The 24874-nt window shown below is 42.8% G+C and overlaps 1 protein-coding gene across 5 annotated transcripts; it reads right to left on the minus strand.

Annotated features, from left to right (window-relative positions):
* Positions 1 to 3931: 3931 nt before the first annotated feature.
* On the minus strand, positions 3932 to 17217 carry ciz1b (cdkn1a interacting zinc finger protein 1b). 5 transcript variants are annotated; one of them, XM_041904456.2, is made up of 16 exons: positions 17103 to 17217; positions 16700 to 16785; positions 13883 to 13989; positions 13586 to 13740; positions 13280 to 13391; positions 12848 to 12929; positions 12512 to 12600; positions 12028 to 12110; positions 11694 to 11897; positions 8544 to 8674; positions 8288 to 8384; positions 8052 to 8165; positions 7586 to 7702; positions 7433 to 7511; positions 7172 to 7293; positions 3932 to 6491 (listed from the first exon to the last, which is right to left on the minus strand). In XM_041904456.2, exons 2-16 carry the CDS (start codon positions 16735 to 16737, stop codon positions 5733 to 5735), a joined length of 2289 nt encoding a protein of 762 aa, XP_041760390.1. In that variant the 5' UTR covers positions 16738 to 16785; positions 17103 to 17217; the 3' UTR covers positions 3932 to 5732. The 5 variants fall into 5 exon arrangements, with proteins under 5 accessions (XP_041760390.1, XP_041760388.1, XP_041760387.1 ...); XM_041904454.2 differs by having other exon boundaries at positions 16700 to 16800; XM_041904453.2 differs by having other exon boundaries at positions 16700 to 16803.
* Between the last annotated feature and the right edge of the window lie 7657 nt (positions 17218 to 24874).

The raw sequence follows: 24874 nt of genomic DNA on the forward strand, positions 1-24874 counted from the left end.
TTTGCCTATTTGATTGCCTTACGGAGGGAATAACTTCACTGTTTGTATTCAACCATATTCCCAGTCACCTTGCCATAGTTAAATGTGGTGGTTCGCACTTTCAGTATTGCGCGAATGCTGCCATCTATCTATGGTTTCTGGTTTGGGTGGGTTTTAATAGTCACAGTGGGAACAACATCCCCTATACACTTCCTGATTAACTCAGTCACTGTGTCTGTGTATACGTCAATGTTATTCTCAGAGGTTACCCGAAACATATCCCAGTCCGTGTGATCAAAACAATCTTGAAGCATGGATTCCGATTGGTCAGACCAGCGTTGAATAGACCTTAGCATGGATACTTTCTGTTTTTGAGTTTCTGCCTATAGGAATGGAGGAGCAAAATGGAGTCGTGATCTGATTTGCCGAAGGGAAGGAGGGCGGAGGAGGGCCTTGTAGGCATTTCAAAAGGGGGAGTAGCAGTGATTGAGTGAGTACTACAGTCAATGTGTTGATAGAACTTCAGTAGCGTTTTCCTCAAATTTGCTTTGTTAAAATCCCCAGCTACAATAAATGCGGCCTGAATATGTGGTTTCCAGTTTGAATAAAGTCCAGTGTAGTTCCTTGAGGGCCGTCGTGGTATCGGCTTGAGAGGGAATATACACGGCTATGACTATAATCGAAGATAATTCTCTTGGGAGGTAATACGGTCGGCATTTGATTGTGAGGTATTCTAGGTCGGGTGAACAAAAGGACTTGAGTTTCTGTAAGTTATCACAATCACACCATGAGTAGTTAATCATGAAACATACATCACTGCCATTCTCTGAGAGTTCTTTATTCCTGTCTGTGCAATGTATTGAGAACCCAGCTGACTGTATGGCCGGGGACAGTATATCCCGAGACAGCCATGATTCCATGAAACAGAGTATGTTACAGTCCCTGATGTCTCTCTGGAAGGAGATCCTCGCCTTGAGCTCATCTACTTTATTGTCCAGAGACTGACCATTTGCGGGTAATATACTCGGAAGCAGTGGATGGTGTGCACGCCTCCTGAGTCGGACTAGAAGTCCACTCCGAATAACTCTTCTCCGCCGGCGGTGTCTTTGAGCAGCCTCTGGGATAAGTTCAATTGCCCTTGGGGGTACGAACAAAGGATCCAATTCAGGAAAGATGTATTCCTGGTCGTAATGCTGGTGAGTTACCACCGCTCTGATATCCAAAAGTTATTTCCAGCTGTATAACACAAAAAACGTTCTGGGCTAATAATGTAAGAAAATGAAAATATGGAAAAAAATACTGCAAAGTGTTTAAGTATAATGCAGTTGATTTGCTATGATGACACAAACATTATATTAAGCAGGACATTCATACAAGACTTAAAATCCAATTATATAATCCAAAGGTAGTGTGAAATGCACTCATAAGCAAAATGTAAATGCAGGCTTTTTTTTACTGGCGTTCTATAAGAACTCCCCCTTGTTCTGCCACCTACTTGCGCGCATCGCCCTCGTGCGGCAATGTTTGCAAACACAGAAAGGAATCTATACTGATTTGCCAAAGTGTGTCCTCCAGTAGCATGGCAATGCAAGTCACAAGATTAAATGCATGCATCAGATACATTTAGTTAATTACCTAGCTTAAATAACTTAAACCACCCGCTCTCAAACTCAAACCAGCCTGAATAATGTTAATCACCTCAAAGCATAGGCTAAAGTGAACTGCAAATCCTAGAATAAAGAATAGAGGGAAACAAGTATGGCCCATATGTCACCAACCAGCTCGATCTTATGTTGGAAAATTTGAAATGATGTTTTTTTACATTGGATAAAAGTAGAGACTCAGAGTTAGAAAATGGTATATCATACACTACAGTTGAGGAACAATTGGAAAGTAATTCTGCTTTGAAAGTTAATCTTGTAACCTCACTTTTGAGAAAAAACTGGAGAGCTCTTCTTTGTCTGCACCTATTCAGCATTGTTCACACCCTCAGAAGCTTTAACCCACCCATCTCTTTAAGGATGCACATGTGAGGCTATGTACTAAACAACCAAAGATTTCAAGACTAAAGGCTGGTTAATACTACGGGTGTGTTCGTAAATTTAATCTGGAGTGCCAGTGAGTGCTCCGGGCATTCGTAAACTCAGAGCGTTGTCAGATTGTCCGTTGGTAAATTCAGAGCGTTTCGCTCTCGGAGCTTTCACTGGACGCTCTGGCCGAGTAGGGTTGATCTGAGCGTTCTGACCTAACAGCAGCACCAAGCTACAGTGAGGGAAAAAAGTATTTGATCCCCTGCTGATTTTGTACGTTTGCCCACTGACAAAGACATGATCAGTCTATCATTTTAATGGTAGGTTTATTTGAACAGTGAGAGACAGAATAACAACAAAAAAATCCAGAAAAACGCATGTCAAAAATGTTATAAATTGATTAGCATTGTAATGAGGGAAATAAGTATTTGACCGCTCTGCAAAACATGACTTAGTACTTGGTGGCAAAACCTTTGTTGGCAATCACAGAGGTCAGACGTTTCTTGTAGTTGGCCACCAGGTTTGCACACATCTCAGGAGGGATTTTGTCCCACTTGTCTTTGCAGATCTTCTCCAAGTCATTAAGGTTTTGAGGCTGACGTTTGGCAACTCGAACCTGCAGCTCCCTCCACAGATTTTCTATGGGATTAAGGTCTGGAGACTGGCTAGGCCACTCCAGGACCTTAATGTGCTTCTTCTTGAGCCACTCCTTTGTTGCCTTGGCCGTGTGTTTTGGGTCATTGTCATGCTGGAATACCCATCTTCAATGCCCTGGCTGAGGGAAGGAGGTTCTCACCCAAGATTTGATGGTACATGGCCCCGTCCATCGTCCCTTTGATGCGGAGAAGTTGTCCTGTCCCCTTAGCAGAAAAACACCCCCAAAGCATAATGTTTCCATCTCCATGTTTGACGGTGGGGATGGTGTTCTCGGGGTCATAGGCAGCATTCCTCCTCCTCCAAACACGGCGAGTTGAGTTGATGCCAAAGAGCTCGATTTTGGTCTCATCTGACCACAACACTTTCACCCAGTTCTCCTCTGAATCATTCAGATGTTCATTGGCAAACTTCAGACGGCCCTGTATATGTCCTTTCTTGAGCAGGGGGACCTTGCGGGTGCTGTAGGATTTCAGTCCTTCACGGCGTAGTGTGTTACCAATTGTTTTCTTGGTGACTATGGTCCCAGCTGCCTTGAGATCATTGACAAGATCCTCCCGTGTAGTTCTGGGCTGATTCCTCACCATTCTCATGATAATTGCAATTCCACGAGGTGAGATCTTGCATGGAGCCCCAGGCCGAGGGAGATTGACAGTTATTTTGTGTTTCTTCCATTTGCGAATAATCGCACCAACTGTTGTCACCTTCTCACCTAGCTGCTTGGCGATGGTCTTGTAGCCCATTCCAGCCTTGTGTAGGTCTACAATTTTGTCCCTGACATCCTTTGAGAGCTCTTTGGTCTTGGCCATGGTGGAGAGTTTGGAATCTGATTGATTGATTGCTTCTGTGGACAGGTGTCTTTTATACAGTTAACAAACTGAGATTAGAGCACTCCCTTCAAGAGTGTGCTCCTAATCTCAGCTTGTTACCTGTATAAAAGACACCTGGGAGTCAGAAATCTTTCTGATTGAGAGGGGGTCAAATACTTATTTCCCTCATTAAAATGCAAATCAATTTATAACATTTTTGACATGCGTTTTTCTGGATTTTGTTGTTGTTATTCTCTCTCACTGTTCAAATAAACCTACCATTAAAATTATAGACTGATCATTTCTTTGTCAGTGGGCAAACGTACAAAATCAGCAGGGGATCAAATACTTTTTTCCCCTCACTGTAACTGGCTAACGTTGGCTAGCTACTTCCAGATAAATGCAGAGCTGGTTAGGCTGTTTTTATGTTATCCAGAGCGTTAGTGACTGCAACTGTGCTGCTGGCAACAATTTAATTACACTTCTTTGATATTAAGGCACATTAAAGTTCACATGTTCCAGAAGGCATTTCTGCAAAAAAATAACATTTTGATAAAAAATAAAAGTTTACATTTAAGTGTGAAGTAGTGATGCACGACATATGCCTAGTTTCCTGAAACTAGAAGATAATCCAGAAGATCTAGAAGATAATCCAAATTACTGAAACAGTGGCCTATAGAAAACAATGCATTTGAATATCATTATAAATTACTTCTATTTCAGTTTGAAACAGAGGCAATGCAGAAAAAGTAAAGACATGATACTGTGGTGGCCAAATATATTGGCACCCTTGCACTTTTCTTAAATAATTCCCTATTTCTTCTAAAATAAGTTGAAATTGAAAAAATTGTTTGGTCTCCACACGATGTCATCGGATTGTCAACATTACAGAACACATTTTTGTGGGGGGAAACTTAAGTTCAAGCCCCCCAGTACCAGAGGCAGCAAAGCAATGGCACAGCATTATCAAACCTCCCCATGTTTGATTGTAGGGTGTTATTTTATTAGAATGCTTCATTTGGTCATCAATAAACATAGTGCTGATCTGTATTGTCAAAGCGCTGTAATTTTGTTTAATTTGTCCACAGAACATTTCCCCAGGATTTAGGCTTTTTTAGGTTGGGTTCAAATGGTGCTCATTCAGCAGTTGGGTCTTCCTATGTTTACCAACAACTAACTGAAACATTGCAAGAAAATAACAACCTCCCTACAATCAAACATGGGTGAGATTGGATAATGCTGTGCGGTCCATGCCATGTTTTTTTTTTCTTAATTAAAATTGTAAACTTAGATTTCCTCACAAAGAAATTGGTTCTGCAATGTTTAACAATCCTATAACAACATGTGGATACCAATTTATTTTTTTCAATTTCAACTTATTTTAGAAGTAGGGAATTATTTAAGAAAAGTGCAAGGTGTGCAAGGTATATTTTTCAATATATTTGGCCGCCACTGTATATGATTATAACTTTTTTTTTTTAAGATATGGAAAAAGATATTCAGAAACCTAACCTTTATTTTTTTACAAACAATGCATTCAAGGCACAATCCTTGATACCTTTTCCAGCCAAATATAAGCACTCAAATTCATAGATGGAGCTATGGATGCAAGGAAGGACTGGATCAAAATTACAGTTTAAACTTATTTGGAAGCTAATTGTTTATAAAGTACAAACCATGGAGTAAAACAACCACCATATATATTTTGTGTTAAGATAGTTGTACTAAGCTCATAAGGCATTTATAAATGACATTCTTCAAGAATGAATGGGTGTAAATCATCAATTGAAATAACCATTGAACAGCTGTAAATATTGTAGACAGATTGACCATGTAATGATCAAAAGCAAATTGTTTTGACCTGAATGGGATTGCATGGTGTGACTGTGATTAGTTCAGAGCTCAAAGGGAGGAAATTTACAATATATTAGGTAGACTTGATTGAGCTCATGATCCAAAGGCACTTTCTTTAAAGAAAACAACATTAACATAATATGACCTCACTCACTGTGATTGGAGATCCCTTGCAATACTGTGAATGGTATCACGTACTATTTTATTAACACAAACTGGTGATTCCATTCAAACTAAACTAGGCCTACTTTACTGTAACCAAACAGGATGTCTGTGAAATCTTATCTTGGGTGACTCTTTCAATCACTCACACACCCATGGTGTAGATATCCCATCAATCATCATTAACGACTCGTGAGGCTTAGTTTGTGCTACATTCCTGGGTTGTGAACACGACCCTCCTCTCTCAGGTTTTTGTGTGAGTTGTCCTTGTAGATTTAGTTTTGGACACCATTCTTTTCGACGTGCTCCTTGATTTTCCTGGCCCCATCCCAGCTGACTCCTCTAGTTCCAATTCCTCTCTGTTGACTAGTTCTCTGTCCTCGTCCAGTTTGAGTATATGTGGCATCAACAGTGTGGCGCTCTCCTGCTGCAGATGCGCTCTTTCCAAGAGGCTGCCTCGTGGTGGCTCGCTTGCAGTTTGAGGCATGCTCATGTTTGTGTTCTGCTGCCCTGCAGGCAAAGCAAGAGCACATCCACCTCTGCAGGAGCTTTTTTCTCCAGTCACATCATGCCCATACTCCTGGAGGCTCGGTTGGGACCTTTGGCATGGAGGCGGCTTCACCATGTTCTCCAATCCAGAGCTTGAGCCAGAAGGAGGCTGGGTGGCACAGCCGCACGGCCTATAGACAGCGACTGCGGTATTTGGCAATACGGAGTCTGAGTCCAGCTGTTCTGAGACCTGCGGAGTGGCAGTGGAGATATTGTCCTGCTCTGCCTCGTCCTGAGTAGAGACAACAGGATGCATCTCGATCGTGGTAGAGGAGGTACCACAGGGATGTGTGTTGTCCCTAGCCATGTTGCAGTCATTTTCCACTTGGATAACCTCCTTGTTATCTCTACTGTCTCTCAGGTCAGGGGAGTCCCCCACTGTTCGGCTGCATGTCCTTGTCTTCGCGGTGTCCTCCGCAGCGGAGCTCTTTTGATTCTTCAAGGCTTTGTACTTCTAATACAGAGACATAAGAGGCAGATGTGAGGAATGAAAAGAGAGCAAGCACTTTGTGGAGGAGATATGTGTAATTGCTGCAGTTTGACAACAAGACACTAAGTATCTGGCCTTAATGGCCATGTACTGTTATAATCTCATTTTTAGTCATTTTAGCAGACGCTCTTATCCAGAGCGACACAGTTATAGTGAGTGCATACATAATTTTTTCATACTGGCCCCCGTGGGAAACGAACCCACAACCCTGGCGTTGCAAACGCCATGCTCTACCAACTGAGCTACATCCCTGCCGGCCATTCCCTCCCCTACCCTGGACGATGCTGGGCCAATTGTGCGCCGCCCCATGGGTCTCCCGGTCGCGGCCGGCTACGACAGAGCCTGGATTCAAACCAGGATCTCTAGTGGCACAGCTAGCACTGCAATGCAGTGCCTCAGACCACTGCGCCACCCGGCACAGCCAGAAGGGGACTGGCCACCCCTCTCTAGGTTTCTTCCTAGGTTTCTGCCTTTCTAGGGAGTTTTTCCTAGCCACCGTGCTTCTACATCTGCATTGCTTGCTGTTTGGGGTTTTAGGCTGGGTTTCTGTATAGCACTTTGTGACATCTGCTGATGTAAAAAGGGCTTTATAAATACAATTTGATTGATTGAAGTATGAATGCGATTGGGTCTATGGCACATACCTGTAAGTTCTGGAAGTGCATGAGGGACTTGCAGTGAATGTGCCTGGCCGTGGACTCGAAATAGAAGAACTTATGGCACAGTCTGCAGAGAAAACCAGCCACTGGTACAACAAAGCTTGAGCCTGGAGAAAATAAATGGAGAGATATAAATGCGGTGGGAAATAAATAACCATGCTTCTTCTCACTTTCTATCCTCCAGTTTCGTTTTTATCAATCCTTTCTAAGTGACTGGGTGCGTCATCATAGCAACAGCATAATCACCGTATTGTGTTTCGGAATCAAACGCTTCGTAGTCCCCCGCTTGCTCTAGCGGGACCGCTCTTTGACCAGGCTGCGCTCCCTGCAAAAACAGAGTGAGAAATTAAACATGACGCATGGCAGGAATGTTGCTTGGGAAATGTAGTCAAATAATACCCTGCTATCCTCATCCTCTTGGGTCTCCTCCTCAAAGTCATCTTCTCCCTCGAAACATCCCACTGCATCCACAGTGATGAGTTCCTCAAGGACCTCTGGCTCTCCCTCCTCCCGGAGCTGGGCTCAAAAGGAGGACATGGGGGGAATCAACACTGAGCTAAACAGTGCCCTCTGCTGGACATTGTGCTTCATGAACGGTGCATTTGTCACTTAAGGGGCAAATCCCACCTTCTGTCTAATTTTCACTTAGTAATGCATTGAAAATTTGACTAAAGTGGCAGTTAGGATTTGCCCCTGAAGTGGTAAGTAGCCAAGCGAGACTAGTCAAGTCATAAACAAGGACAAATGCCCCAAACCAAAAATGAAAAGGTCCATGGATGACAAATTAGAAATTTTACAATATGTGCCATTCCATAAACACACATTATTATGCACTACTGTTGTTCATTCACATGCACACACACACCTCTGCCACCTGCCGCTTGTGTTCTTGGGACTTCATGTGCTCCACAAACTTCCGTGGTGTCCTGAAGTGGCGTTTGCAGACGGTGCAGAAGGGACGTGAGGACTGCTTTGACAGCTGAGAAACCAGAGGGAGGAAAAGGTTTATGTTATGGCTCTACCCGCTTCCGTTCTCCACAAAGCCCATTTGGCCTTTTTACTCTCCCCAACCTTAGCGCTTCTCTCTGATGTCACCTTTACCTTGTGCTCCTTGGTCCTCCGGTGCTCGATGAGGTCGCCGGTAAAGTGTGTTTGGCAGGTTGCACACCAGCGCCGCACCCCTCCTGTTTTTTTGCCCCTGGAATGTAGCCAAACAGAATTTGAAATCCACCCTGTTGCGTTTTCCAGGGTGCCTGGCTACTGCCAGCCCCCATGTCTCAGTCCCACCACCACTGACAGAGTATTGTGATGATAGAGAAGCGTAGTAAGTAATATGGTAATAGAGGTTGCCCCTTACCCGGCTTTGTGTGTGCCCTGTAGGGAGTTGCCCACCAGCGGTAATAGATTGACCAGACAGGCATTGCTCACTTGCTGAATCTCCAGCATACATTGTTGATGTTCCACTCCGTTCATATGGCTCTGGAAATTCTGCAAGCGAGAGGCAGACAGAGTAAATTAATTTGATGGGTGGAAAGACCATTCATGTTTAACATCATCTACACTTACATACAGTATTCATTTTGTCAACAATAACTACGACGAAAAATACTAATCAACGACCTTTGTCCTGACTAAAACTATAACGAGACACCCTGGAAAAAAAAAAACTAGTCAATTTTAGTCAACGAAAATGTGAGAGACGAGAATTCCACGTGAGACATGGTGCTCCTTTTCATCTGTTTTGTCCAATCCTAAGCATGCATGCAGAATATTTAAATGCTCTCCTCTCATTGGCAGAATTGACATCTTTTAGTTGAGCGGTCTGATTGAGCTGATATGCCCGGCTCTCCCACACAGCTCCCAGGCGGTCACTTCAGTCACTCGTCAATTTCTTTAACTGACGCAAAGACTGGACACTTGACTTATAACTAACCTTTACTAGAAACAATGTTTACTCTCACTTTCATGTAGGCTATTTTTGATTTGATCACATCTGAAGCTCTATTTTCATTCATTAAATCGCTGTTGCCACTCTTGCGCCGCTGTCTGCAAATGCGAGTTGCGGTCGCTTCTTTCCTATAAGGATTTGTTGAATATTAGGAGTATAGTAATACTTCTAGCATTTTTGTAAAGCTCAAATTCTCCCGTTTTCGAGGAAACCACTTATGCACCCCCTTGATGGTCATGATGGGGAGAAAAATCTGAGCTGTAAATTGTTTAAACTGTAGCCAATGCTTTATAGCCTATAGGGTTAATTATGGCTGGCTTTGGTTACAATCTGTTACAATATCAATGTTGCCAGCTAAGGTTTAAGAGGGGATAGTAGACCTAGTTGGACAAGGTTATCTGAATGTGCACATGATGGAAGTTAGAGGTAGCCTGAATATTCAGTATTTAAAATTTAAAAAATGCACTGACTTATGTGACTAAAATGGCTGTGACTAAAACTTGGCTATAATTGTCCGGAGTTTTAGTCGAATGATAACTAAAACTAACGAAGGATGAAATTACTAAAATGTGACTAAGACTAAAAGGTATTAAGACTAAAACTAAATCAAAAATGAATTTGCAAACATTTCTAAAAACCTGTTTTCGCTTTATGGGGTATTGTGTGTAGATTGATGAGGAAATGTTTTTATTTAATCCATTTTAGAATAAGGCTGTAACATAACAAAATGTGGAAAAAGGGAAGGGGTCTGAATACTTTCCGAATGCACACTACCAGTCAAAAGTTAAGACAAACCTACTCATTCAAGGGTTTTTCTATATTTTTTACATTGTAGAATAATAGTAAAGACATCAAAACTATGAAATAACACATGGAATCATGTAGTAACCAAGAAAGTGTTAAACAAATCAAAATATATGTTATATTTGAGATTCTTCAAATAGCCACACTTTCCCTTGATGACAGCTTTGCACACTCTTGGCATTCTCTCAACCAGCTTCACCTGGAATGCTTTTTCAACAGTCTTGAAGGAGTTCCCACATATGCTGAGCACTTGTTGGCTGCTTTTCCTTCACTCTGTGGTCTGACTCATCCCAAACCATCTCAAATTGGGTTGAGGTCTTGGGATTGTGGAGGCCAGGTCATCTGATGCAGCACTCCATCACTCTCCTTCTTGGTAAAATAGCCCTTACACAGCCTGGAGGTGTGTTTTGGGTCATTGTCCTGTTGAAAAACAAATGATAGTCCCACTAAGCCCAAACCAGATGGGAAGGCATATCGCTGTAGAATGCTATGGTAGCCTTGCTGGTTAAGTGTGCCTTGAATTCTAAATATATTACAGACAGTGCCACCAGCAAAGCACCCCCACACCATAACACCTCCTCCATGCTTTAGTGGGAAATACACTTGCGGAGATCATCCATTCACCCACACCGCGTCTCACAAAGACACAGCGGTTGGAACCAAAAATCTCCAATTTGGACTCCAGACCAAAGGACACATTTCCACCGGTCTAATGTCCATTGCTCGTGTTTCTTGGCCCAAGCAGGTCTCTTCTTCTTATCGGTGTCCTTTATTGGTGTTTTCTTTGCAGCAATTCGACCATAAAGGCCTGATTCACACAGTCCCCTCTGAACAGTGTATATTGAGATGTGTCTGTGACTTGAACTCTGTGAAGCATTTATTTGGGCTGCAATTTCTGAGGCTGGTAACACCAATGAACTTATCCTCTGCAGCAGAGGTAACTCTGGGTCTTCCATTCCTGTGGTGGTCCTCATGAGAGCCAGTTTCATCATAGCGCTTGATGGTATTTGCAACTGCACTTGAAGAAACTTTCAAAGTTCTTGAAAACGTTCCATATTGACTGACCTTCATGTCTTAAAGTAATGATGGACTGTCGCTTCTCTTTGCTTATTTGAGCTGTTCTTTGCTTATTTACCAAAGAAGGCTATCTTCTGTTTACCCCCTCTACCTTGTCAAAACACAACTGATTGGCTCAAACACATTAAAGAAATTCCACAAATTAACTTTTAAGAAGGCACACCTGTTAATTGAAATGCATTCCAGGTGACTACATCATGAAGCTGGTTGAGAGAATGCCAAGAGTGTGCAAAGCTTTCATCAAGACAAAGTGTGGCTATTTGAAGAATCTCAAATATAAAATATATTTTGATTTATTTAACACTTTTTGGTTACTACATGATTCCATGTGTGTTATTTCATAGTTTTAATGTCTTCACTATTATTCTACAAATGTAGAAAATAGTAAAAATAAAGAAAAACCCTGGAATGAGTAGGTGTGTCCAAACTTTTGACTGGTAGTGTGTGTGTATATATATACAATATTATATTGTGTGACGCTGCAAAAAACTAGTATTATTTCAATTCTATAGTTGGATGTACACAGGTGCATCACTTCTCAAAGTGAGAAATAGCCTAACATTCTGCTTGCCTAGGTTCAAAGGAACCAACAAGCATGATATTGACAGTCCATTCCCCAAGCAGCTGTACGGTTTTATAGTACTTGTGCTAGCTTGAAGCGTGTGGCTTTGTCCTCACCTGCTGGTTGTGGTAGGGGAGGCTGCAGATGTAGCAGTAGTGGCTGTCAGACGCAGCTCCCCTGTCACTGTCCTCACCCTGTCCCCCTACACCACAGGGGGTCCCCGTGGCTGCAGCCAACTCCTCTAGGCCTGTGCTGAACGCCCGGCTCTCGCTGCTCTGCTGGATGGTGACTTTCAGGGACGTGCCTACCCCCAGAACATGCTGCAGCCCAACACACAGGCCAGCATCTAGTCAGCACAGACAACACTCGCAGATGGAATTTTTTTTAAATTAACAACATCAGGATTAGGAAATTCAATTAAATCCTTAAATTCCTTTAGTGCCCACGTACTTCTGCTGTTATACTTTCTTCGCAACATTCCTCCGCCACTTGAATGGAAGTGCTTCCTCCTCTGTACTCGACAGCAGAGATATCTATCGAAAAGCAAAATATATTCTGCGCTAAAACCACAATGGATGAATTAAAACAAAAGCTGGACCTGCGGGATAGATAAAATAAAATAAAAAATGTATAAGGGCAATGGCTTAGCTGTAAGCAGCGCTGTATTCACTAGAAATCAAACGGAAGCAAACAGCCGAAATGCAAAGGGACTATGCTGAACTTGTCCAATGACAAACGCTCGTTTTCATTGCGAAATGTTTTCCGTTGCAAAGAGTTTGGCTACAGTGTGCACTAATGAATACACCCCTGGTGACCTATTTCATGTCTCCTGGTATGTCAGCTGCAAATATCTATACCATTGATTTGATTCCTATTTCATTACAACAGCAATGTGGCAGAATCAAGAGTGCCACGAAATCCTCAAAACACAGACCTACAGGCTTCGATACATCTGTTGGCATTCTATTATCAGACTTCGGGACTGGCTCTTGTCCAATTGTTATATTCACAGGCTCTTCTGACCTGTGAATAAGACCGGTCCAGAAAATAAAAATATTAATAATAAATAAAATAAATAACAAAAACAGATTTAAATTCAACATAGCTGTGGTGGTGGGCAGAATAACTGGGTTGTGTTTAGTAGGTAGACAACAGAGTGAAAACATGGAGGTCTGAACTTGAACATGTCCAATAATACAGACTTTTGTTTTCCATTGCAAAACATTGTTCTGCGGTAAGCCCTACTGAACAACTCCAGTTAGATACTTACCCATTCATCTTCGGCTTCTTCATCTCAGGCTCCTCCTGTTGCTTTGCAAATAATTGTCCATCTGATTCCGTATCCTCCATCTCTGTAAAACAAGGATAACACATACCCAGATCAGCACAAATTGAAACGGGCATTTCAAGACACTTTAAATCAAGTGCTATCTTTCTTCATGACACAAGTACTTCTGTATTCAATTTAGTTGTGAAGATAACAGTAGCTAATGCGGTACTTTATTTATTTTGACGACCCAGACCAGCATTTTCTTTGTTCACACACAGAAGATAGACCGTCAAACATGGATTTTTATTGTTACTTTCTCGTGGCTGTGTGGCTGGGGTGTCAACAGAAATAAGGTGCCAGGTTAGCTAAGAGGATTTCTGGAAACCCACACCAGAGTCAGGTGTATAGGTGAGATAAGACCATGGGACTCACCTGTATTGGTAGTCCTATCACCCCTCTCCCCGGGCCCCTCTGCACTGCTGGAGCTCAGCTGGCCACCAGCACTTCCAGTCCGTTCATTTTCCCTCTTCCTAACACAAATGTCCTGTTTGGACACAAACACAACACACATCATTAAATCATTATTCAATAGTTCACACTGACAATTCATTTTAGGATGTGCAGTTGCTCCATGTTCATTTAAGTAAAGAAGAGAATGGTACTGTAGATGTACCCTATACTGTAGCAGTCCTGCCCAGAAAGGGTCTCAGAGTCAGAATGGTAGAAGAAGAGATTAACCTTGTTTAAAATGTGTGCATGGGAATGATAGGGTCCTGATGAGGACAATCCCACTTGGGGGATAGGAGCTGGTCCAAGGAGAGATTGCCTTGCCCCCTCAGCCAAAAATGAAGTAAAGGGTAGGCCACTACCCATGGCCAAGCCTCGCATGTTACCTACAGATAGAGGAGGAAGACATTGTATGTACTTGGAGGATAATTTCATATCCCTATAACATCTCCACAGCATTATGATGCTTCTATATGCTACTAATACATCAACCACCTTCCTGTGAGAGAAGAGAAGACCGAGACTTACCTCGCATCGGTTGTTGCATGAGCAGTGCCCCTTGCAGCATGGGGTTGGTGGCAAGGAGTGGGGCCCGGGGAACTGGACAGAGGTTGATCATGCTAGGAGAAGGTGGTCTGATATACATCAAAATGAGAAAAGAAAAAGAAAAATGTGGATAAGGTGCTTCTGACTTTATTACTTACTAGGTTTAGTGTAGCTGAGGAATGCTCAACGCCATTTTCTTATACTGAGGCAGAGTTGAGTATTGATAACTGGTCACACGATTTGCTAGTAACAACAGTGAGTCACCATCAGCCATAGCCCAATATTGGACTAAAGGGGCCTAATGTTACTCCTTAGTCCAAGGACCTTACATGTCCTGTTTAAAGGGCGAATTGGCTCTGGAAGCCAAAACAGCCATATACTCCATCTAAACGTGATTGTCAATTGCGGTAAAGTTCTAGAAGCATAAATCCCTCTACTTTCAAATCACATCAAAATAATTTCACAAACGCAAAATACACACTTACTGTACACCGTTTTAACACAGTTGCAGCCGACAGTATTTTTCAGTGACAACATGTTTGTGGCGTCCGTCTTCCGTTTACACACAGGTGTTCGGAGACGCTATAGCTAATTAGCACAGGTAGTCCACACTGTCTTCCGTAAACAAGCGCTGTAACATGGAAATATGGCTGTGTGGGTACTCTAACCCTATAAAAAGGTGTGTATCAATTTAACCGTTAAAAAACGTTTAACCGTATTTCTCGCTGATATGAAAGATAAGGTCCTTTCGCTTCCAAAACCGCAAGCGTCACAGCTATTAAGGCAACACACCGAGGTAAAGTAGGTTTTATATCAGACATTCGCCGTTAGCCTATTTAAAGGTTGACAACCATTTCCACTCCTCTCTGATTAACCATGAAGGATCTTTCACGAGCAAATTGTTAGGCACCGGACAGATAGTGTTGATTTGCTAGAAATAATCAAAACAATTACAGTGCCTTGCAAAAGTATTCATCCCCCTTCGCGTTTATCCTATTTTGTTGCATTTCAACATGTAATTTAAATGGATTTTTATTTGGATTAAATGGACATACACGAAATAGTCGAAATTGGTGAGGTGGAATGAAAAAAATTACTTGTTTAAAAAATAAATAACGGAAAAGTGGTGCGTGCATATGTATTCACCCCCTTTGCTATGAAGCCCCTAAATAAGATCTGGTGCAACCAATTACCTTCAGAAGTCATATAATTAGTTAAATAAAGTCAACCTGTGTGCAATCTAAGTGTCACATGATCTCAGTATATATACACCTGTTCTGAAAGGCCCCAGAGTCTGCAACACCACTAAGCAAGGGGCACCATCAAGCAAGCGGCACCATGAAGACCAAGGAGCTCTCCAAACAGGTCAGGGACAGATCAGGTTTGGGTTATAAAACAATATCAGAAACTTTGAACATCCCACGGAGCACCATTAAATCCATTATTAAAAATAGAAAGAATATGGCACCACAACAAACCTGCCAAGAGAGGGCTGCCCACCAAAACACACAGACCAGGCAAGGAGGGTATTCATCAGAGAGGCAACAAAGAGACCAAAGATAACCCTGAAGGAGCTGCAAAGCTCCACAGCGGAGATTGGAGTATCTGTCCATAGGACCACTTTAAGCCGTACACTCCACAGAGCTGGGCTTTACGGAAGAGTGGCCCAAAAAAAAGCCATTGCTTAAAGAAAATTTGCAAACACGTTTGGTGTTCACCAAAAGGCATGTGGGAGATTCCCCAAACATATGGAAGAAGGTACTCTGGTCAGATGAGACTAAAATTGAGCTTTTTGCCCATCAAGGAAAACGCTATGTCTGGCACAAACCCATCACCCCGAGAACACAGTGAAGCATGGTGGTGGCAGCATCATGCTGTGGGGATGTTTTTCCATCGGCAGGGACTGGGAAACTGGTCAGAATTGAAGGAATGATGGATGGTGCTAAATAAAGGGAAATTATTGAGGGAAACCTGTTTCATAGTGAATAGTTATGCACGCTCAAGTTGTTTTTTGTGTCTTATTTCTTGTTTGTTTAACAATAAAAAAATATCTTCAAAGTGGTAGGCATGTTGTGTAAATCAAATGATACAAACCCCCTAAAAAAAATCAATTTTAATTCCAGGGTGTAAGGCAACAAAATAGGAAAAATGCCAAGGGGGGTGAATACTTTCACAAGCCACTAAAAATGCATTTAAATAAATGTTTTACAATAACTTTATTGATTGTTAAACATTAACACGTTAATTATTCTAAATAGGTCTGACCTACTTTTACAACCTGGGGGGGTATGAGATGTTGACGAGCAGGTGTCCACATACTTTTGTTCATGTAGTGTACGTCTGATTGAAATGTGTAAGAAAATTTGCTTTATCTTGAAAATTATCAGTAATCTACAACAACATTCTAGATTTCTATTGGGGTCCAAAGGGTTAATATTAAGTTACCTGAGGTAAGCCTTCAAGGTTTAAGCGGGTATATTGCATTGCTAACAGCGAAGCTGACATTGTGTCGCAGAACAACGGGCTGTGAACAGAACGTTCGGAAGGCTAGTTGGCGCTCAATAGAACTAATAGGAGCTGGCAGTGTGAAAAATGCCCTGAAATAAAGGTATGTTTTATCGAGATTACTTCAAAATTGCGGCAAGCAGCTGGGACATACAGTGATATCATGAAACTGGGATCCATGGAGGATGTAATGAACTAATTTTTATCAGAAAAAAAGCGTTAAAAATGTCATGTGTCCAGCCTAGCTAGGTTCAGTGGGATTTGATAGAGAGCACCCATGCAGAAATGTCTTACCGGTTCATTTGGTACTGGTGTGGAAGTTGGGATGGCATGAATTGGGTTGTTTGCAGCTGCTGACGTTGTTGGAGATGTTGTTGAAGCTGCCAAATACGTTGCTGCTGTTGTTGATGGCCGAACATATTGCTAGCTAACGTTAGATATATAGCTACTAACCTTTACGATGTAGCTAACTATTCACAATTAGTAACAGCAAATGTGACTAGCTACATATGTGCTTGTCTAATTAACGGTACAGCTGACATGCTAATTTAGTTTCTCTAGATAGCTAACGTTAGACAGATAGGAATCAGCGTTATTCTAGCCAGCTTAGCTGTACTATGAAGCATAGCTACGTTAGCTAGCTGAAAATATGAAATTAACAAGAAATGCCCTGTAGCAAGCTGTGCATTTACAATACCTGCTTCAGTTGCACATCTATTTAGGTGGTTTCAAAGACAGTAGATACAGTTTTCACTTTCAAAACTTGTCAGCTGGCTAGGTACAATGGCTCCAGTTCAGCAACACTACAAAGGTACGTCCGGGTCACGGAATTATTCTTCTTCGATGAGGTTTAACGGCGGTTGGCGTCCAATTTGTTGTATTACCGCCACCTACTAGACTGGAGTACAACTCCCTTATATTTTGCTTGAAAAATAAAATTTACATTTACATTTTAGTCATTTAGCTGACGCTCTTATCCAGAGCGACTTACAGTTAGTGAGTGCATACATATTTATTTATTATACTGGCCCCCCGTGGGAATCGAACCCACAACCCTGGCATTGCAAACGCCATGCTCTACCAACTGAGCTACATCCCTGCCGGCCATTCCCTCCCCTACCCTGGACAACGCTGGGCCAATTGTGCGCCGCCCCATGGGTCTCCCGGTCGCGGCCGGCTACGACAGAGCCTGGATACAAACCAGGATCTCTAGTGGCACAGCTAGCACTGCGATGCAGTGCCTTAGACCACTGCGCCACTCGGGAGAGAAAGAAAATACCCTACCATCTAACACTACACTCACAAATTAAAACATATTAATAATTAACACCACCCTACTCCACTATTTAAATATATTCATTCCTGAAATGATGGGACATCACCACTTAACACTCCCTGTAACTCTTCTGATGTCAAGTCTCACACACCCAAATACCTCTCTGCAGCTGCCACCACAACCTCAATTTTCTTCGACTTATGTTCCATCCCTGCAGTACAATTAATAACCATTGCTATAAACGCTAAAAATCCAGTCTTATTGGAACATATCACTTCTTGGCCTATCCCTCTGTACTGGTACATATCTATTTCCCCCTCTTGACCCATCTTCCTCTACTTTCTTCACTGCCTCAGCAGATTTTTTTATTTTTTATTTTTTATTCACCTTTATTTAACCAGGTAAGCCAGTTGAGAACAAGTTCTCATTTACAACTGCGACCTGGCCAAGATAAAGCAAAGCAGTGCAATAAAAACAACAACGTACAGTCAATAACACTGTTACGTGTGACGTATTTTTCTTTCTCCCCATTTCCCTTTGTAGTGTGTTTGTGTGTTCTGGGCATTACAGGTGTGCTGAGTTGCGGCTGACGATGGTGGGCGTGGCTTCGGTCCGGAGTCCTGGCAGCTGTAGCTGATTGACGAGAGTATACCTGGTTGCCATGTGAGCTCGAAGAAGGGGAGGAGAGGACACTTGTTGTTTGGGTATTGGTTGTGTTAATTTATCTTTGTTTGTGTTCCAGCCTGTCCTCCTGATGTACTCCACCCTACCTAGGTCCTGGAGAAGGGAAAGGTATATCTGCCCATGGGTGTACACTCACACGTAGATAACCCATTGTTTTACACACTAGGTTAGCCGGGCGGGTGTCACCCCTGTATTTTTGGTAAACAGGTAGGAAAGTGGGTTAGGGTTAGAGTGTGATAAGAAGGTTTAGGTGTGTAGAAGAGGAGGGACCTTTTGTTTATTTTCATTAATTGGACCCCGTTCCCAAATATTCCCTTCTTACCTTCCCTGGTTTATTTGATTGATTTGTTGTTTCTTTATGGGTGTTGTTTATTTTGTTTAAGTACATTACTAGACGTCCCCTGAGGGCTAATCTTGAGATCTGGTTATTTTAGTTCATTACACCCCACATTTCTCCCACCTTCATCTAGTTTACCTTGTGTGTACAGGCCCAGGCATTTACGTCTCCTCCTCAGACGAACTACACCCCATGGGAGAACGTAACAAACACAATAGAAAATTAAAAATCTATATACAGTTTGTGCAAATGTAGTAAGTTATGGAGGTAAGGCAATAAATAGGCCATAGTGCAAAATAATTACAATTTACTATTAACACAGGAGTGATAGATGTGCAAATAGAGATACTGGGGTGCAAATGAGCAAAATAAATAACAGTATGGGGATGAGGTAGTTGGGAGGGCTAATTACAGATGGGCTGTGTACAGGTGCAGTGATCGGTAAGCTGCTCTGACAACTGATGCTTAAAGTTAGTGAGGGAGATAAGAGTCTCCAGCTTCAGAGATTTTTGTAGTTTGTTCCAGTCATTTGCAGCAGAGAACTGGAAGGAATGGCGGCCAAAGGAGGGGTTTGCTTTGGAGATAACCAGTGAGATATACCTGCTGGAGCGCATACTACGGGTGGGTGTTGCTATGGTGACCAATGAGCTAAGATAAGGCGGGGATTTGCCTAGAAGTGATTTATAGACGACCTGGCGATGAATATGTAGTGAGGGCCAGCCAACGAGAGCGTACAGGTCACAATGGTGGGTAGTATATGGGGCTTTGGTGACAACGGATGGCACTGTGATAGACTACATCCAATTTGCTGAGTTGAGTGTTGGAAGCTATTTTGTAAATGACATCGCCGAAGTCAAGGATCGGTAGGATAGTCAGTTTTACGAGGGCATGTTTAGCAGCATGAGTGAAGGAGGCTTTGTTGCGAAATAGGAAGCCGATTCTAGATGTAACTTTGGATTGGAGATGCTTAATGTGAGTCTGGAAGGAGAGTTTACGGTCTAACCAGACACCTAGGTATTTGTAGTTGTCCACATATTCTAAGTCAGACCCACCGAGAGTAGTGATTCTAGTCGGGCGGGCAGGTGCAAGCAGCGTTCGATTGAAGAGCATGCATTTAGTTTTACTAGCGTTTAAGAGCAGTTGGAGGCCACGGAAGGAGTGTTGTATGGCATTGAAGCTCGTTTCGAGGTTTGTTAACACAGTGTCCCATGAAGGGTCAGATGTATACAAAATGGTGTCGTCTGCGTAGAGGTGGATCTGAGAGTCACCAGCAGCAAGCGCGACATCATTGATATACACAGAGAATAGAGTCGGCCCGAGAATTGAACCCTGTGGCACCCCCATAGAGACTGTCAGAGGTCCAGACAACAGGCTCTCCAATTTGACACATTGAACTCTATCTGAGAAGTAGTTGGTGAACCCGGCGAGGCAGTCATTTGAGAAACCAAGGCTATTTAGTCTGCCAATAAGAATGTGGTGATTGACAGAGTCAAAAGCCTTGGCCAGGTCGATGAAGACGGCTGCACAGTACTGTCTTTTATCGATCGCAGTTATTATATCGTTTAGGACCTTGAGCATGGCTGAGGTGCACCCATGACCAGCTCGGAAACCAGATTGCATAGCGGAGAAGGTACGGTGGGATTCGAAGTGGTCGGTGATCTGTTTGTTAACTTGGCTTTCAAATACTTTCGAAAGACAGGGCAGGATGGATATAGGTCTGTAACAGTTTGGATCTAGAGTGTCACCCCCTTTGAAGAGGGGGATGACCGTGGCAGATTTCCAATCTCTAGGGATCTCAGACGATACGAAAGAGAGGTTGAACAGGCTAGTAATAAGGGTCCAGATTGTCTAGCCCAGCTGATTTGTAGGGTTACAGATTTAGCAGCTCTTTCAGGACATCAGCTATCTGAATTTGGGTGAAGGAGAAGCGGGGGGGGGGCATGGGCAAGTTGCAGCGGAGGGTGCAGACCTGGTGGCCGGGGTAGTGGTAGCCAGGTGGAAAGCATGGGCAGCCGTAGCAAAATGCTTATTGAAATTCTCGATTATCGTAGATTTATCGGTGGTGACAGTGTTTCCTAGCCTCAGTGCAGTGGGTAGCTGGGAGGAGATGCTCTTATTCTCCATGGACTTTAGTGTCCCAAAACTTTTTGGGGTTAGTGCTACAGGATGCACATTTCTGTTTGAAAAAGCTAGCCTTTGCTTTCCTAACTGATTGTGTATATTGGTTCCTGACTTCCCTGAAAAGTTGTATATCGCGGGGGCTGTTCGATGCTAAGGCAGTACGCCACAGGATGTTTTTTGTGCTGGTCAAGGGCAGTCAAGTCTGGGGTGAACCAGGGGCTATATCTGTTCTTAGCTCTGAATTTTTTGAATGGGGCATGCTTATTTAAGTTGGAGAGGAAAGCACTTTTGAAGAACATCCAGGTATCCTCTACTGACGGAATGAGGTCAATATCCATCCAGGATACCCGGGCCAGGTCAATTAGAAAGGCCTGCTCGCTGAAGTGTTTTAGGGAGCGTTTGACAGTGATGAAGGGTGGTCGTTTGACCGCGGACCCATTACGGATGCAGGCAATGAGGCAGTGATCGCTGAGATCCTGGTTGAAGATAGCGGAGGTGTATTTAGAGGGTAAATTAGTCAGGATGATATCTATGAGGGTGCCCATGTTTACGGATTTAGGGTTGTACCTGGTATGTTCCTTGATAATTTGTGTGAGATTGAGGACATCTAGTTTAGATTGTAGGACGGCCGGGGTGTTAAGCATATCCCAGTTTAGGTCACCAAGCAGTACGAACTCTGAGGATAGATGGGGGGCAAGCAATTCAAATATGGTGTCCTGGGGGCTGAGGGGGGGCTGTAGCAAGCGGCAACAGTGAGAGACTTATTTCTGGAAAGGTGGATTTTTAGAAGTAGAAGCTAAAACTGTTTGGGCACAGACCTGGATAGTATGATAGAGCTCTGCAGGCTATCTCTATAGTAGATTGCAACTCCGCCCCCTTTGGCAGTTCTATCTAGACGGAAAATGTTGTAGTTCGGAATGGAAATTTCTGAATTTTTGGTGGCCTTCCTAATCCAAGATTCAGACACTGCTAGAACATCAGGGTTGGCAGAGTGTGCTAACGCAGTGAATAACTCAAACTTGGGGAGGAGACTTCTGATGTTAACATGCAAGAAACCAAGGCTTTTACGGTTACAGAAGTCAACAAATGATAGCGCCTGTGGGGTTGGAGTGATACTGGGGGCTACAGGGCCTGGGTTAACCTCTACATCACCAGAGGAACAGAGGAGGAATAGAATAAGGATACAGCTAAAGGCTTTAAGAACTGGTCTTCTAGTGCATTGGGTACAGAGAAAGGGGGCAGATTTCCGGGCATTGTAGAATAGATTCAGGGCATTATGTACAGACAAGGATATGGAAGGATATGAGTACAATGGAGGTAACTATGAAAGAGATGGCATCACTGGAGGTACCGATTGAGCCGGTCTCCGCATGAATGGGGGGTGGGACAAAGGAGCTCTCTGAGGCTGGTTGAGCTGAACTTGGGGCTCTACAGTGAAATTGTATAATAAGAACTAACCCAAACAGCAATAGGCTAGGCATATTGATATGCGAGAGAGGCATAACACAATCACAGGTGTTATTCGAGAGGGCTAACACAACAACTGGTAATGGCGACGAAAGTTTGGGCTGAGGCTAAACAGATAAACAGGATGGGATACTGTGTAAAGGAACAGTCCAGCAGGCATTAGCTGTGTAGCTGAATGATCATAAGGTCCAGTGAACAGCACTAAGTAAGTCCGGGAGCAGATCGTAGGCTGCTAAAGCACAGGCGAGCAGGAGGCACGGCTGTTGATTGTGCGTGCTAGCGGGCCGGGGCTAGCAGATGGATCTTTGGTCGTCGCAACGGGAAGCCTGTTGAAACCACATCAGACGATTACGTCGGCAGACCAGACGTGATGGATCGGAGGGGCTCCGTGTCGACACTAGGAGGTCCCTTCCGGTTGACAGAGAGGTAGATAGCCGGGAGATGGGCCTGGCTCGAGGCTAGCTCAAGGCTAACTGGTACGTCGGGAAGTGGATATTAGCCAACAACAGCCATTCGGTTGCAGCTAGCTAGTTGCGATGGTCCGGTGTTAGGGTCCAGTGATTCCGGCAGAAAATCTGATATGCTCTGGGTCGATAGCACGCTGTGCAGACTGGCCGATAATTGTCCAGGCTAGAGCTGGCTGGTAGGTAGTGCAGGCCACGGACAGTGGTGAAGACCGCGAACGGTGGATAATAGCAAGTAGCTAGTTAGCTGGCTAGTTTCAGCCGTAGGTTTTTGATAAAAATAAAGAAATAATAGAATCCGTTCCACATTGGGTGAGGCGGGTTGCAGGAAAGTATATTTAGTTAAAGGATGGAAAGTGAGATAGAGAAATGTATACGAATAAAAGACAAAAAAACTTTAAAAAACTGGCTATTTACACGAGGACACAACACAATACATGACCGCAGTATGCCATCCTTCCCTGCTTCCTTCAGAAATATAAATCTATTCTCTCATTGTTATCATCTGCTAAATGGCATATTATTATATTTATTATCATCTTCATATTTTGTTTCAGAATGGTCGCATTCAGACATTGTGAAAGCCCCTGCGAAGCCAACAGAGAAATGCCAGACCAGAGATCTCTGCTCTGATGATTAAGGCTCACAGGTATGGTTATTAATATAGATGAGATTTCATGTAACATTTGGGTCAGGTTGCATAAAGGCTGCTTTCATAATCACATTAATCTTTTGGGAGATTGAGGTTTTCATTCCCCCTTTGTTTGTGTTGTATTTTAACATGCAGCTTGTTTTGTGTGTTTTCAGGTGGCTTAAGAGGTTGTAGTAGGCAGAGCTGCAAGCCAGGGATGAGACGGGCCATTAGTCCGAGTATTTTGTGAGACTGTTATGGACACAGACTAAGCTCAAACTCAAGGATAAGAGCGGAAAGTATCTGTATGTAGGCTATGTATGTAAAGGTATAGATGTAGCTGGGCTGGCACAATATTGTGCTCTCTAAAAAGAAAAGCACTTTGTATTTTATTATAGTATACTAGCATTCTTCATTTTCTGCACAATTCTTATGGTAACTTGCTTTTCAGAAATTGTTAAAGTTAAGCGCTCCAGTCAAACCTCATAATATGCATGATGATGTCATTATTGTATTTTTCCTATATTTCATTCATTTATGTAATGTGTTATTTTTGATGAATAAAACATTCTGAGAGTTGTGTTAAACATGCCTGCTTGTTGAAGCTCTAGATTGTTCAAAATAAATCTGTCCAACAGTTATAGACTCAAAGGACTTGGGAGTACATTCATACTATTTCCCTACAATAATTTCAGTCTGTTATTTTGCTTGACTAAATGTTGAGGAACAGGTCTCTCGAAGGATTGTGCAAATGTGTTGATTAATAGTTTATTCAAAATGCCAGTCATGATTTTTTATGAAATAGCGCAACTCTACCACTAGATGGCATGGTGTCCTCATTACCTCAGTAATGCATGTTAAAAATATGGATGATATCCCACATTTTCCAAAGCATTTAACAAACAATTTGCAAGTGCTCTAGAGTAAGACTCCGCTTCTCTCTGACACTGTCTTGCCTGTCAGAGATATGTGCAGTGATAATAAAAATGTAAGACCAACTTTACAATCCCCTATCACTGGTTTTGCTTATACATGTTCATCTATCATTATCTAGAATGACAAAGAACAAACATTTGGAAGGTCCTTTGCCAGTCTGTTGCCACAGATAGGTGGTTAGAGGGGTAAGGCAACCTCACCATTTAACACACACAGGTAACTTTATTGCCAGACACACAGAGGATGGTAGTGAACAGTGCAATAATAAAGTATGTACTGAACAACAGTGTTGGTCCCATGTTTCATGAGCTGAAATAAAAGATCCCAGACATTTTCCACACACAAAAAGCTTATTTCTCTCAAATTTTGTACACAAATTTGTTTACATCCGTTAGTGAGCATTGCTCCTTTGACAAGATAATCCATCCACCTAATAGGTGTGGCATATCAAGAAGCTGATTAAACAGCATAATCATTAGACAGGTGCAACTTGTGCTGGGGACAATAAAAGGCCACTCTAAAATATGCTGTTTTGTCACACAACACAATGCCA

This window comes from Coregonus clupeaformis, chromosome 18 (assembly GCF_020615455.1).
Source record: "Coregonus clupeaformis isolate EN_2021a chromosome 18, ASM2061545v1, whole genome shotgun sequence".
Lineage (NCBI taxonomy): Eukaryota > Metazoa > Chordata > Actinopteri > Salmoniformes > Salmonidae > Coregonus > Coregonus clupeaformis.

Bases quoted from the DNA above. Each gene is read 5' to 3' on its own strand.
- ciz1b (XM_041904452.2), bottom strand. From the start codon at position 16,824: ATGTTCGGCCATCAACAACAGCAGCAACGTATTTGGCAGCTTCAACAA. The intron at 12,601-12,847 runs GTAAGTATCTAA...TCTTATTCACAG, and splicing joins AAGAAGCCGAAGATGAATGG to GTCAGAAGAGCCTGTGAATA. The intron at 11,898-12,027 runs GTACGTGGGCAC...GTTGGGCTGCAG, and splicing joins AAGAAAGTATAACAGCAGAA to CATGTTCTGGGGGTAGGCAC.